At 34.7% G+C, this 16261-nt stretch overlaps 2 protein-coding genes across 7 annotated transcripts in view; one reads left to right on the top strand and one right to left on the bottom strand.

Annotated features, from left to right (window-relative positions):
* Nucleotides 1-8294, top strand: part of LOC107227997 (guanine nucleotide exchange factor DBS) — a 46529-nt gene extending 38235 nt beyond the window's left edge. For all 5 annotated transcript variants that reach the window (XM_015669337.2, XM_046741265.1, XM_046741267.1 and 2 more), the window contains 4 exons: nt 109-306; nt 2040-2248; nt 3195-3393; nt 4386-8294. In XM_015669337.2, coding sequence (XP_015524823.1) covers nt 109-306; nt 2040-2248; nt 3195-3393; nt 4386-4613 — 834 coding nt within the window. In that variant the 3' untranslated portion in view covers nt 4614-8294. The remainder of the gene's footprint in view (nt 1-108; nt 307-2039; nt 2249-3194; nt 3394-4385) is intronic.
* Nucleotides 8295-10233: 1939 nt separating this feature from the next.
* On the bottom strand, nt 10234-15764 carry LOC124294705. 2 transcript variants are annotated; one of them, XM_046741263.1, is made up of 2 exons: nt 15570-15764; nt 10234-14316 (listed from the first exon to the last, which is right to left on the bottom strand). In XM_046741263.1, the coding sequence occupies exon 2, from the start codon at nt 14308-14310 to the stop codon at nt 10327-10329; it is 3984 nt and encodes a 1327-aa protein (XP_046597219.1). In that variant the 5' UTR covers nt 14311-14316; nt 15570-15764; the 3' UTR covers nt 10234-10326. The 2 variants fall into 2 exon arrangements, with proteins under 2 accessions (XP_046597219.1, XP_046597220.1); XM_046741264.1 differs by lacking the exon at nt 15570-15764 and adding an exon at nt 15324-15404.
* Nucleotides 15765-16261: the final 497 nt, after the last annotated feature.

The following is a 16261-nucleotide window of genomic DNA, read 5'->3' as shown; positions in this document are numbered from 1 at the left end:
TTTTTTAACTAGTTTTCGTGAGCCATGGTGAAGCGACAAATGGCGTCAAAACACCAAGGACTTGAAAATGTGTGCCTTAGAGTATGTCTGACGGCTTGATTTTTTCAGGGAGATTTGGGCGTGCAGGGTGAACTTTTGATGCAAGGTTCGTTCAGCGTGTGGAGTAGCAGCAAAAGAGAACGACTCCTCCGATTAAAACCTTCTCAGAGGCACATTTTTCTGTACGAAAAAGCTTTCATATTTTGCAAACACAGTAAACCTCAGGCCCACAATAAGGCAACATATCACTTCAAAAGATATCTCAAGGTAGTTATTGCAAATTCGTATTTTTTAACAGTGGTTTCTTATCTGATGCTTGAATGAGTGGTCATACTGTTAATCAAAAAGTTAGGAAAAAAGGAAAAAATTGTCTGAAGAATAGGGAACCTACATGCATCTGAAATCTCTATATTCCTCTATTGGACTCGAAAGTAGGATGAAAAATAATGAATTTCCCAAGATAGTTTCTTTTTTCGAGCAACATTAACGCTGCAATAATTTTTTCTTTTGCACTAATTTTTCTTGGTAAATTTGAACCGGCAACCATTTTGCTGGACCCCACTATCAGCGCCGCCAGGTGACACGTTCGGGCACTATGCTCGGCTGTAAACACCGTCTGCTTCGAGCAAGCCGGAATCCTAACCTGCAATATTAATATTTGAAGCTCTGAAGCATAGTTGGCGTTGTCAAAATTGTATTTATCTCTGTAAATAACTATTAGTTTGGTTAAAATACAAAGGCAACTATGGATCCATCAGCTCCGCAACCAAATTTAGATTGGTACATGTATTGTTTTGTACCATCTTGTAAAAATACAACTAGTTCAACTCCAGAAAAGATATTTATCCGAGTGCCAAATAATGTATTAAAACGGAAGGATTGGTGCGATGCAAACTACATTTACATGGTCTATAATAAAGTTAGGATTCCGGCTTGCTCGAAGCAGACAGTGTTTACAGCCGAGCATAGTTCCCGAACGCGACACCTGGCGGCGCTGATAGTAGGGTCCAGCAAAATGGCTGCCGATTCAAATTTGCCGAGAAAATTGAGAGGACAAAAAATTATTTTCTAGCGTTAATATGGCTCGTAAAAAAATACTGTCTTGGGGAATTCATTATTTTTCATTCTACTTTCGAATAAAATTAAAATTAAAAAACATGCAAGTTCCTTATTTTGGACTATATGTAATTTGTGCGTGTACGATAGTGAACACAAGTGAAACAACATCTTTAATATACGTTACAAAAATGGATCTGAGTAAGTTTAAATAACACAAGGTAAAATATTAGGAATTTTAGAAACGCTTTTATAATTAGAACGTTTAAAATGATCAAACTCTGGTGTTTGTCATCCGATTTTAAGGTCTTTGGGCTCATCATGTTCAGCATAGAGACTTTTAGAGGTTGTATGTAAAAAATGTAACAAACATAACTTCCAGAGTGCGTAAAAATAGCTGTGTTTGGGACATGGTCATTCAGACCTATACCTGATGGCTTAAGAAAGAAAAAAAAAAGTTGTGCGTAAGTACGGCACAACAGATATTCGTCAACAATTACATTTGCATGTTAAAACTGTACAGATTATGTGTTATGTGTTAACATACAACATTATGTTACATTTCTTCAGAAGTGTTCCTACAATTACTGGAGATCTGGTCACCGAAAAAAAAGAGCTCGAAATTATTGAAATCATATTAAAAACATCAAAGTTGAAGCGTTTTGAACACTACTTAGAAAACTGTATTTTTTTTTTCAATGTGCATTTATTAGCCTGTGGTCATCAAATTTGCTAACAATAAGATTCAATTCTATCACATGGTAAGGAGGATCTTGTTTTATTTGTATTCACTATCATTAGCGCAAATAAGACTGCTGAAAATTATTAAAACGGATTTTTCTCTTTTCCTCAGTTTTGGTTCACACGACCCATAAGTTCTTAAATATTTTGCTGCAGCGATATCTATACGCTTGATTCATTTATTTTCATCCTTCAAAACGTAGATGTCACAGATCGGCTTGACAGAATCGGTGAAAGGCGACGCGAGAAGGTTTGAAATCTGGCTACAAGGCCGTGCCGAAGTGCACACCATTCAAGCCCCAAGTATCGATGTCAAACAAGCTTGGGTGAGACAGATAAAAGGCGTCCTGATGTCACAACTCGCAGAATTGAAGGGGAAGCAGAATACAGCACTTGGCAAATCCAATCACAAGTGAGTATTCAATTTTCTAATAAGAATAGCTCTCGATGCTACGTAAAGTTTTCAATTTAGTGAAAAAAATTTTATTCCAATAAAAAAATGGAAATGGAAATCATGTTAAACGTAACAAAATGTCTGAAGATAAGTTAGCTTAAAGTCATTAAAAAACAGGTCTCGTTGATATCCTTGTTGTCTGTAAAATATGTTTTCGAATTTAAAGGCAAAAAAAAAAATTTCTGGCAAGTGACATGGGAAATAGCTTGAATAGATTTATGCAGAAATACTCTAGATTAGAACAGAGTTAATTTTTCAGTCAATAATTCAACATAGGAATGGCCATGAAGATAAAAATAATTGATTCATCCATTAATGAAGTCCAAAAAAATAATCAAAGATGACTCGATTGAATCGGTAGAAATGAATCAATTATTTCGTATTTTTTTTAAAACGGAGCATGGCAAACTAAAATTTCGTAAATTTCAGTATGTAGTCTTAATAGCAGAAAAGATTTCTGATAATTTATAGTTTCATTGCAAGTATTTTTCAATTTCGGGTGAAAATATTTGTTTATTTTTCACTTATTATACCGAATAGATACTTAATAAGTAAGAAAACGATAATAATTGATACTTTAATTGCATAAATTTATATTGTATTGCATTATTATTGAGAGCAAAAAACAAAAACCGATTGTGAGGAAAAATGATCGAGTCGTTCTGTTAATCGATTTTGAAAAATAATCGATTATACTCCATTAATCGGGAAAAAATATTCGATTTAATCGAAAATCGATTATTTTTGGTAATTCTTAATTTAACGCTTCCTGTCTCAGAGATTTGGAAAATCCACTTTATATCATGCGCAGATGATGCTCTGGTTTTCCTTTTCTGAAAATATAGTCTATTTTAAGGCATTATGCAAGTGCGATAGTTTCAATCACTGTTATTCCATTATTTAGACCTTTGCGTCAAACTATATCATGGGAAGCTCAAAGCAGCGTGTCTGGATCATTGCGTACATTGTCAGTCGACGGCAACAGCGTGATTACACATCCGATGGATTTGCCCCAAAACACAGATGACGATGTTGGTTGGAGTTCAGAAAACAGTAACACGGATGACGAAGACACTTTTAGTGAAAATCCTGGGCTTACTCCGGTAAGTCGATTGCCCTCTAATATAACAATTTGCTATTGAAATACTTCGGATTCTCAACAGTTCATTTGCAGGATAGTTATAAATTACTACAACATTCAGTCTGCAATCAAAATTTTAAGCAAACCTGTTACGAATCAGTTGAACTGAAGTGAGCTACAATCAAATAGATTACATTTACTTATTGTTAGATAGTTTCGACAGGGAAACATTTTACCTTCTTTTCCTCCAGACAATATTTGTTTGTTTGAATCTACGAGTTGTTAAGAGTTGCGAAACTGTTTATATTGCTAAATTTTACATTTTGCAGAGTTTAATTTTAGACAGTTATCATCTTAAGAATGTCTCTGTCAATTAGCGATATATAAATGACAAAACAGGAATGAGATATAAATTTCAAGGATTCAAGGGCAATGCGTTTTAACAAGGTTCATATCATTGTGCAATACATTTACTCTTATAATTCGGTCGATTCAACAGTAAAATTCAATCTAAGCACAACAGGAAATGATTTTAACCAAAAAGTTAAATCATTTTACAGTCGAAAAAACTTGTTCAACCAACAGGCTGACATAAAAAATGAATGAATTAAAAATGGTGATAAAATTTTCGAGAATATCACAGCATGTGTAACGAGTATTGTAAAATCTTATGCCAAAGTTACGAATCTTTCGAATACCACATGTATGTTTGTAATGAAGGAGCTTTTTGGACTGCGGCGAGTTTAGTATTCAATTTACTCGCAAACGAACTAATTCCCAAAATTCATGAAACTTCGACATGAATTGTTCGTTACAATTGAAATTAATCAATGAAAATTTTTTTTTAGAATGTCGATAAAAACCAAGATATCACCTCATGTTATGTGACAACGTTGAAAAGCTATCAGCGGATAATTGAGTATTGAGTAATTGCTCTGAAATAAAATAGGTGATTTTCAACATTATTTGACATTTTTTATTGGTTCATTATTTTCTGTTTCAAAATTGTTCTAGGGAGGTAGATACATAGCTCTAGCCGATTACTGCGCGGTTGGTGAATCAGAGGTGACGATGCATGAAGGGGATAGTTTGGAACTGCTTAAGGTCGGTTGCGCAGGATGGTGGTTTGTCAAGCTAATCAGCACTGGCTTAGAAGGCTGGGCGCCAGCAGCCTACTTAGAGCCAATTAGCAGGAAAACATCACGCAGCTGTCAGTCGGTGAACAGTCAAGAAACTATGTGAAATAGGCGACTAACACGCTAGATTGAACCTAGTGTGTTAGAAATTTTCACTCGCACATATTAAGCATGCTTTTTGAAATGCCGGCAGCGCCACGTTGCCAAAAACGGGAATTTTAAAATCGTGAGTCAAGATTTGAAAAATCTCACGCCAAGTTATGAAGCATTGAAAGTTCGACTAACAAGAACAGCGTCGAAAGTTATGCATCAACACTTGAAAGAAAAAAGTGATAGAGTTTTGGGCATTTATATCTTGACAAGCAACGGTTCAATTCGATTGAGGTTCGATTTATTCAAAAGTTATTAGACCAAGCTTCGCTTAGACATTTTTCCGAGTAAAATCAATAAACAGGAAACATTGATATTGACTATGACTTCAACCCTTTCGCCAACCTAGATATGTTTGGCAATGCCCACGATATCTCGAAAATCGCTGAACCAATTTACTTCTTTAAAGACAGTATTCTTGGATGGTTTATCCTTTTTTTTACGGCCCATTTGTTTTTATCATCACATTTTTTCTGTTAATCGAGTAAAAAAAATCGTAAATTTTGGACTGAAAATCGAATTTCAACATCCAACTATCACCATTTTGGCAATAAAAAAGAACGTAATGTGGGCATTCAAAAGGGTTAACTATTTCAACGTACCTCAAGTCGCTCTTGAGATACCTTGGATACCAGAAAATATGTCGGTAAGTGGAATGGTTAACGTTATTGTCAATAACAATACTTCCTATTAATAGATTGCAGAAACAAAAAAAAAAAAAAAGAATGGGAAACCAAGCTCAATTTGCATACTTTTGAACAAAAAAAAAAAACAAATCAATCGCATTGAATTATTGCTCATTAAGAAATAAATTCTCAGAATTCACTCACTTTTTAGCCGACTACTCGTATAATATACCCCCTTAATAAAGTACATATATGGAAGATAAAATAATGACCGAATTGTGATTCTGAATACTACAGCTTACTCAATTCTCGAGTCACAGATCAACGATTTTTTGGACTCGATCGCGTATTCCTCACCTACTGAAAACAACCTTATAGCTTAGCCTTAAATGTTCATAATTCATTAACTGAGGCTTGAAAAGTTGATATTTAACCTTAGTCACTGGCTTGGAGTCCAGTTGACTCCAGAACCGACTTTTACATACAATTTTAAAGTCAGCGTGCTTGAATCGGGGTTGCTTGCGCAAGTAAAATGAAGAACGATTGAAAAAAATTTTGGGTCTCAAAGACCCCACGCATGTGTTGCATATTTTTTTACTTTTTTGCTTTCAAAATTTCTCCCACATCCTTCATCGTTTTTTGCTGAAACTAAGATTGGACTCTATTTCTGAATTGTTACTCTCAGAATTTTGTTCAAGTTGTAACGTAATGTTGCGTACAGTAATAACATTCCAAAGTTGGCTGGGATTTGTGTAACCCCCCGTGTAAGTAGTGTGGAAGTTTCCATAGATGTAAATGACTAGGGTTAATGATATATCGCGCAGATATATTTTATTGACAAAAAAAGAGAAATTAGGTATCAATTTATTGTCTCGAAAAGTCAGTTTCTCAGCTGTTCAAAATTACTAATAAAAGATTTTACAATCTTTGATAGAATACGAATAGAATTTCGAAGAATTTCGGTAGAGTAGTTTACAAAAATATTCATTCTAATGGGGGTAAAAAATATGCAAAATGAGTTACACAGTACGATTATGAAATTTTACAAATTTTTCTTCGCAGTGTTTATCAAGCCATGAAATTTCTACATGCTCCGAGTACCTAGTCTTAAGACTTACATCTAATTGATATTGAAATGAGTCGACGGACCAGTTTGGACGCGTCTTGAGCTAGTTATTGGCCATATTGCCAATTTAGAATTTAAGATATGTACCTATGATTTAATGAAATTGTTGAAGTGTTGTCGCTTGACCAATCATTATTCCAGCGAAAATTTTTTTACAGATTTTTGATGATAAGTGAATCGTGAGCGATACAAAAAAACAAAAACAAACTACGTAGTTATCGATACATAATTAGTATTATACACATACTATAATGTGAACGTGACGTTTGCTAATTCACGATAATGAATAAACAGCTGACACCAAGTATTACGCAATACCATTATAACTTATAAATATATAGTAAATACGATATGCATAGAAAAAAGTAATTGGGGGTTTGCTTGATTATGAAATACGCTGTATGAACCGAGATGCTGTATAACTATGTAGCAGTTACTATTATTAGAAGTTGTTTCCTGTTTTTTTTACCCGCAAATCAAGCACGGAGAACTTATTTTTACACACTTGATCTATTTTCATTTGCAAACACCACCTGATTGGGATCACATATTATCATTATTATCAATTCGATGTTCCTTGATTCTTCGTTTATGATCGCTTCGTAATCATAAATTAAAATTACCTTCAAGCCGTTGGTTTTACTCGGTTCAAATGGTATCAAAATTAATCTTCCAACTGAAATTTAACGTGTAATCAATAACCGTTCAATTGTAAATTATGCGAATGGCAAGAAGTGCAATCATTTTTACACAAACTCGTAATAAGAAAAATCAAACTATTTGCTTTTTCAATCACAAGTTGTATTATCTGATATTTAAAAAAATTTTTAAGCTAATTCTTAAGGCATTTGTTTCCCATATCAAGTTTTAATATCCCTCAAGGTATGTTTCATTGTTTTGTTAAATTTTTCGAACGTCTAGTTCAATGTTTGAAAATTTTTAAAAATGAATTGTCAACGAAACATCTTTTGAAACTTACCATATTTTCTCCAAATCCACGGCATTTTTTACCCCAACTTTAATTTGTACAGAAATATTACTTTCTTAATAATACCTTGCTTCAATTTCTAACTGAAAATATCTTGATGAGTTTTACAATATCGGATCTGTGCTTTGGTATGAAAATTAAACTTTTCGCGAACTATCGGCATTCTAAATTAAAAGAAATATTCACTTGGACTTTCATTTCACTTGGAAAAGCCGTAACGCAAATTGAAATCTTGACGTTTTGAGCGATTTCGATTATTACATACGATTGCATTCGCAAAATCAAGTGACTCCTAAAGGCTTTTGAGGACATTAATGATGCACAACAGTTTTATCATTTTTATTTGCCTTTTTTCGATTAAAAATATGGAAATTGAAACCAGTCCTAAATTTTGTGAACATATCGTCATTGGCTGATTCATCACCAATTGCACTAAGGGTTGAGGAAAATTTTCTCCTCAAATTTGAACTTATCTCAGTAGATTGGTCAATGTTTCTCCTGTTTTCATCGAGTCCCCCCAAATTTATCTGCCGACATTATTCACATTAATGCCTTTGAATTCTTTTCCCCTTGAATATTTTCAATGCAATACCCGGCACGAGGTTATTTAATAACAAATCGTGATTAATTTAACTATAAAGTCGTCTCCGGACTATAAATACAAGCAATTTTCTGTCCACTTGAAGTTGCAAACAGTTTTCACTGGAACGTTTTTCTAGACGATAATATTAATAATATTAATAACAATAATAATCAAGTGATAGAAAAGCATTAAAAATACTTTTAAGCAAAACGTATATAGGTAAAAATATACATGCATACATATATACATATATATAGACAATAATCTTGTCCACGTATAAATATATACACACACCTAGTATTATTATTATACTACGAAGCATAAATTTTCTAAAATTTATTTCAATAATCACTATATACTATAGTATATTTATTTATAATTTTCAACATTGAATGCAATCAGCCGACTAATTTATTTTTTATTTTTATAGACAATTTGTGCAAATGGAAGACATTGTTTTCTACATTCTGCGAATATAATGAATTAAAATAAGCAGAATTAGCTTTCTTTGTTTTCGCATGCTCAATGATATAGTTGCAGAGCTTGTTAATTAAATAACGGTTCCTTTGGTTGTTCCTTAAAAATGAATTAGCTGTCTAACATAGATAATTCAATATTAGATTATATTTTTGCAAACGAAAGCTAATAAAGACAAATCCAGAAATCAATACTTCTATTTGCAGTAAATTCTCAGTAAAAATCTTCAAATATCAGACGATAAATTAAGTTTTCAATACTTTTTTTCAATAGGTGATTGTGTCTGAAGCAATTTCATAACTGGTGAAAATTACTTAAGTCGATTTTATACAAATCAAGCAGAATCACTTTCAATTAAAGATCAATTGTTAATTTTCCAGACTTGATCTAGTTTTGAAAAACGGTACCTATAATTCAATTGTATGATACTGTAATACTTCTGAAATTCTTTCAGAGGATACTTAATCCTTATTAAATCAGTATATTATTTATATTCCGAGACTTGGAGCTCAATATCTGTGTAATAATGATATAAATAATAGTATAGTAATAATAATAATAATTATTATTATGTTGAGTTAGTCAGTAACTGATTAAGGATGGGACACTGTTTGTTGAAGAAAAAAAAAAATATTAAATAAAACGTATTGTATAAATGTGAGGCAAAGAATTAAGGTGGCTATAGAGATAATTTATTGTAGATAACATATACATCTTAGTACAAAAATGAATTGTTTTTTGATAGATTTATATTATATAATATTATATTATTTATTTTGAAAACAATACGGCAATTAATATCATTTATCTTTATATATGTGTATTAATCGTACATTTACCACACTTAAATACAAATATAGATTTTAATTAGCCTGTGACAAGAACATTAAGAAAAAAAAAACTCTTCACACCACAGTTTGGTCTTAGGTTACATTTGTTACGATATTTATCTTTGAGATTGTGCGCTGTATAATTCGTTGAAAAGATGTTAATCGAAATGCATACTTTGCAATTATAAAGAATATGAATCTCTAATTTGGTGAATGTACGATTAACCGATCAACTCAAACGAAACACATTGTATGTAATTTGTTATTACGCAGCTGAATTACTGCTTTGTAAATAAAAAAAAAACACAAAACTTAAAAACACACATTTTATCATCTGATAATACCTGTTTCGGAAATACCCACTTTGGTAATACAATTGCATTCACATTGAGAAAATATTAAAAAAAATGATAACCATAACTGATAACAGAGCAATTAAACCAATGCAATCATTTTAAATAATGTACGCATATACTTATTGTATGCGGGTAGCTTATATGAAATAAAAATAATTACCGTCAAGATTACCCGAAGAAGAATGAGAAGAGAGAAGCAGTGTAACAAAAAATCAGATTACCATTGTAAGAGAAAAAAAAACAAAAATTGAATATATAATTTCTTCTTGATAATCTTTGGCATGTTTACATCAAGATTAGGAACTTCAGTACGAATATAACTGATATGTTTACATGGTATTGTTACAGTATAAAAATATTGATATCTTTAAGTATCATCATATTGCTTAGATATATTTAATATTAATAACACGGTATCGATCACGGGATGAAACCTTGACTGAAACTTAATAATCAGTTCATATTTCCAAAAGATTTTAAATCAATGCAGAAGTGGGAAGAACTCGCTTTTTCCTTTCTTTTTTTTGTTATTGTGACACAGAATTGATCGTCAAACGAACAATTTGCTGATCTGATTAAAATCGGTTCAGTATTTCCGTTATGATCAATACCTTGTACTTAGATTTCACCCACTGTTTGCTTTGGCCCAAAACTTAAATATTACTCAGTCCTTTGTTTTCAGACTACATATCGGAGTGACTGAAGATGAATTTCTTAGTCGGTAACGAATCAGTCTCATCCACCTGATCGGTGTGTGATCTTTTTATCGGCAATATCTTTCTAAAACTATTGTGCAATATCTCTGCATCAGCATCGCTCGATTTTTTAATTAGTTCGTCCTGTACCCCTTTATTATTTTCGATCGAACCAACAGACTTGTTTTCCATAGGTATAAAATTCTTTTCAAAAGAAGCTGAAAAGCACAGCTCATCCAATACTATATCAGGTTTTGGCTGATTGTTCCAAGGTTTTTTGGCATGAAGTATTTTGCTACACACTTCTTGGTTGCACAAAATTTTCACCTCCGCGTTTTCTCTGTTCGAATTGTTTTCCGTCATATTTTCTACGCAGTAAGAAAGATTTTTCCTGCTTCTTTCAAGGCAGCTGAGGTTTACTGAAGTCCCCTGAATAACAGAATTTTCATTGTGTAAAGAATTTCCACTTTCGTAAGCACAAGGATTCTGAATTTTTGCCGCCAGACATTCGGGGTACGTTAGTTGGTCACATTCCTTGGATATCTTAGAGTCCAGCGTATCTTCTCTCTCCTTGCAATTGCTGGTGACGTGAAAAGAATCAATGCCGGAATTTCCCGACCCATCTTTTCCAGCCAAACTGTCACTTTTATCCAAAGAAGAACTTGAATCGCAGTTCAAAGATGGCGAAACGATTGATGTCAGGCTTAAATTCATCACAGCTGATTGATCGATAGGTTGTGAATTTGGAGAGACCCGCTCTACTTCAAAACAAGTTTCCCTCTCATCCTTCAAAATTTCTCTGTCCACATTTATCATCTCAATGTGTTCACATTCTTCATCCCGTATCTCTTTCTTCTTTGCAATACTGAAGTCGACAGGCTGATCTATGTCATTGTTAATTTCGTTGCTCCCAAAATATCTTTCGCCATTTGCCGCATCGAGTTTGCTCATGTATCTGTCCATCAGTTTGAAACATTCGCCGACGACCAGGTGGCTATCATTCTCGACTCCTTTCTTGATTTTCCAGTAGATTTTGGTCAAGAAGTTCCATTGCTCAGCGCATTCTTTCTGTGTCACCTTGAATCCTTCCACCTTCATTGTTTCCGCTAATTTTCTCCAAATCGGCAGCGATCGATCGTCGATCGATTGTTGAGCAGAATTCTTGATCAACGCTTTGAGTTTGATCAGCCTTTCAACGCTGTCAGGCGTCCACAAAAATGACGAATCTCTGTTTTTTGTTTCAGAATTCGAACCTCCTGAAGTGTTGAAGTACTTATCCATCAGCTGAAAATGCTGCCACTTGACAATTTCTCCAGACTCTTTTCGACGCAGTAATTTCTTGTACGTGTGACACAGGCTGGCAAATTTCCTACTGCACTCCACCGGCGTGACTTGATAACCAGCAGCATTCATCTCGTCGGCGATCAGCTTGCCATATTTTCTCAGAACTCTAATTTCTTTAGAGAATCGTAGTTTGACCAGCATTTTAGTCATCTCTTCATTCCACACGAATTTAATCCTCGTTCTGTGGTCACAAACGTTCTCCGATTTGTTCGGTTTCGCTACTTCTCCGTCCTCTGAGCAGATCATGTGGCCAATCTTCTGACGATCCCTATTGTAAACGGCCTTCAAGTGACCCCAGTGAGCCGCACAAGCCTCATAACAAAAATTGTAACCACGTCTCTGCATCGCAAAGGCGATATCCTTCCATAAAATTAGGTCGTCGATGGGCAGACAATGGAATTGCATTGCCTTGTCGAGCTTCAACTTCAGCAGCGACAATGTGGCCTCTTTTGACCACAGCATTATTCTCTCTTCTCCATCGACAAGACTTGTGCATTCCTTACACGATTTCGACCTCTCAGCGGCAAAACCAGTAAGCACCTTCTGCGTCCTGGAATCTGGGACTGTAGAGGCGCTCCAATTGTTCTCAAAATGCTTTTCGTGCTCACTGAACGGGCTCAAAAATTCCGTCTCTTGAATTTCTGTTGGGATTTCTTGTCTTTTCAAGTTCTCCTTGATAACTGTCGTATATAGCTGAAACTCATGTTCCGGAATTTTACCCGCAACACAAATTACAGACAAATCTTGATCTCCTTCTCTTTTCTGTTTTGACAATGTCGTGTTTTCTGTGCATATAGTTTCGTTCATGCCTATAATTTCTCGACCATCCTCTGCACCTTCCAACTCTTGAAAACCACTGTCAGTTTCAATTTTAGCTGGACTGTCATGCAGTCTAGAAGGAGTTAAATTATCGACGAGTTTCTCTTTGAATTCATTCGGCGTCGATTTCTGATTTTCCACACTAACGTTCATCATCGGGTATTTTATTATCGTTTTGGTACTCTGAGTGTTCATTTCGAATCCGTTGTACATGTCTTCGAAATAGTCCCAATCGACTTTGTCTTTTTTAACATATCCGCCGCTTATAGACTTCAGACAAATTTCGTAGCATTCGCAGAGTTCCATCCATTTGAGTGAACACTCGCTGTAAGTCGGTGAAAAGTTGTACTTCTGCATCTGTGATGCGACGTATTGCCACAAGATAACGTATCTCTTGAACATGGCAAAGGCGTCTTCCATAGGAATTCTTATGCCGATCAGAGTTCTGACCGATTCATCGTTCCAGAAAAATTCCGCCGCTTCATCAGGCCTTTTTTTCGATTTATCAAGCCCTGATTTTTTCAAAACTCTATCCATTTGCCAAAAGTATTCGCCCACCGTGTCGAGCTTTTGATTATCTGAGATCTTTTTTAATGCGGTTTTTGCTTCTTTGCTGTACTGTCTCATCAACTGGTCCCATTTTCGTTTACAATCTGTGCCCGACACTTGGTATCCATGCCGAAACATCTTCTGGCTGATAAACTTGTTTATGCCTCTGTAGAGTTTTAGTATACTCTGTTTTTTTTGCTTGTCACTTTCGATGAGCAATCTCAGGTCGACCAAACACTGTGTCGAATCAACGTTCCAGGGATAGCGAATAGTCGCTTGATTACTACATAAACTCTCGTCTCTGGTTGGGATTTTGGCCTTCTTGCAATTATTCTTTTCATGCAAAGACGATATGAATGTACTTCCAACATCTGATTCTGTGTTTTCAGCCTTAGCTTCGTTAGCTTCGCTACTCATGTGGTTCAAATTGTCACCATACCTCCATGATGAATCTTCCGAACTCAACTTCCGTTTCCTCACATTACTGTGAGCTTTGGATGGTCTCTTATCAGGTTTTGCCATTTTCCTTTGTATCTCTGAGTCTTTGATGTTTTTGTCTAGAATTTTCTCAGCTACATCGATCGACTCGGTCAACATTTGGTAATTAGGATCATCCTCACAACTCGTAACTGAAAAATCTTCTTCAAATTCAAGACTTGTCTTTTTAGTCTTAACTTTCACCGCTGCCTCGTTATCAGAATTATTCTTTGCTGGGGCAACAGTATTACTAGAAGTTGGACTAGAATTGGATCTCGTGCTCAAGTACTCAGTCACATCTTCCAATATTTTTGAATCCACGTATTTGGACCTGAGTTTATAGAAATCCTCAAATGCGGCGAAGAACGCTGATTTCGACAGCTCGTTTTCATCGTCGATTTGAGTAAGGTTTACATACTCTGAGTAAAGAGCATCCCATTTGGCCGAGCATTGTTTGCCCGTAACCGGGAAACCCCTGTCGTAAAGTCGGCATGAAATATCTTCCCATAGAACAGCGGCTATGCCCAAAATATCGCCACAATCGTTGAATAATTCTTCTAATTCCATTCGGAACTTGAGTAAAATACTGACACAATCTTCGGGAAAAGCGCAGCTGTCTGTATTAACTTCACAATCTCTGCTATGCGCGTCGACACTTGTTGAAAAAATATTCTGATCCCTGAGAGGAATGATGACGACACTCTCTGGGTCTGTTGAATCTGAGGTTTGGCTGTCATCGAGTTTGAATAATTTGACACAGTTGTCTGGATCGAAGTCTGCCATCTCGATCTAGATCAGGAGAGGAATAATAAAAAATTATTGTATTTTCGAGACTAACAGTTTATTCACTAGTGTCGATACATTGTAATAAGCGTTTCAACCTAATCTTAAAAGATCACACATTATTTCAAAGGTTTGATAAATTACATGATTTTGGAACGCTCATGTGAGAATTAAAACTGACAACAATATTTTCCTTCAACTACAGTTAATGGATGAAGTAAGAAATATGTCAATTCTTCTAAAGACTTAACAAAAACGGGTTCACAATATGAGATGAGGCTGAAGTTAGTAACGCTAATATAACAAAACATCAAGGAAAATATCATTACTGTGCAATTTTAAAATGACTTTGAAAGAGTCAACTCTTTAAAATATGTGTATGTTTTGTTTGTCATGGTTTACTAAATTTCAGACATTCCCTAAGGTGCAACGTAATAATCTTTCGTTAACATACATTGTTACATGAATGAGTTGTACCGATCGAATCAAAATTTTAGGTAGGAGGAAGAACCGGTTAAAAAACGTCTAGTTATGTTATTTATGCAAATGATATTGTATATAACTGAAACAGCATCTTTTCTACGTGATAGAAATGAATTTGACCAAAATTCAATATCACGAGCAGAGATATCAATGATTTAAAAAACGATTGTAAAATTAGTAAGTTCAAAATGACTAAACTCTTGTGATTTTGATCAGGTTTTATTGTTTTTGGGATTCTTTTGACCGCTGACTAGATCTCCACAAATTTTTTCAAAAACATTCCAAAATTTTACATCATAGGACGGTTATAACACGCACATGTGATTGTTGACAAACACTTGTACTGTATTCACACAAATCTATTTGCATCTACACTGAGGACAACCGTTTGTGAAATACTTTTCCGGAAATCTCTGGAGATTTCTATCGTGAGAAAATAAACCCGAAAGCATAGGAATCACATGAGAAATACTAGAATTTAACCATATTCAAAGTTCTAGTTGTTAAACTTTTTCTCGAATTGCTGATACCTTAGCTTCTGTAGTTCCAATTTGGTCGAAATTATTTCTCTCTACGGTCCACTCTAAATGCGAATAAATTATCCATTACTCGTAGATACGTAAATCTATTATTTCTTTTCCTGAAAAAACAAGTGAAATTATGTCTAAAAACTGGTAAAAACTAAGTCTACATACGCGTCGAATGCCGTTGCAAGCCGGGAATATGTTGCACATAAAATATCGGCGTCGATGGTTTAAAATTTTTTCAACATTTACCTTTACTCCGTGGCGATTTGCTGCAACGTGTACATGTATTCATACAGTCTTCTAAATAAAGGCACTGCGTAATTTTTGTTAATTCTTCAACATTGGTGACAAGTAATCAGGCAAAACAATAATACCATCTTGTTGGTTCGTTCTAGCAACACACAATCATTCTTCTGTACCATATAAGATGCCCAATACATGTATGTAAACATGCGAAATACTCATCTTTCTGAGATTTAAATTCAAGAGCGAGCAACTTCAGGTTTTCCGTTGACAATTAGGAGCGCGGGCTTCTTGAATAACAACTATGTTAAGTTTGTGTAAATTTATCAAGTTAGAAAGAAGAAATATACTACTTCCAGGTAATTTTGAATATAATCATTGTCAATTTTACAAACAATTAACGGACACCTCAAAATTTGCCGATATCTCATTTAAGTTTCGCTGTCTGCCGTGCTATTCGTGATATATTTATAGACTATATTATATCTCTGTATATATAGGTACAGGTCCTGCAGCGAACTGAAATTTGAGTGGCTGAGGTAGCCGCGTTATTGTCCAAATTTTTTTTGCCACTACTGGCCACTACGCAGCGCTGTCAGTTATTCATAGGCATATAAGTGTCATTAGCCCCCTGACACTCACCATTGCTCGTTTACTAAAAATTTGTACGCGTTTTGTCCCCGTTTTTTAGTTCCTCT

This window comes from Neodiprion lecontei, chromosome 5 (assembly GCF_021901455.1).
Source record: "Neodiprion lecontei isolate iyNeoLeco1 chromosome 5, iyNeoLeco1.1, whole genome shotgun sequence".
Classification (NCBI taxonomy): domain Eukaryota; kingdom Metazoa; phylum Arthropoda; class Insecta; order Hymenoptera; family Diprionidae; genus Neodiprion; species Neodiprion lecontei.
This window is presented reverse-complemented; position numbering and strand designations above follow the sequence as displayed.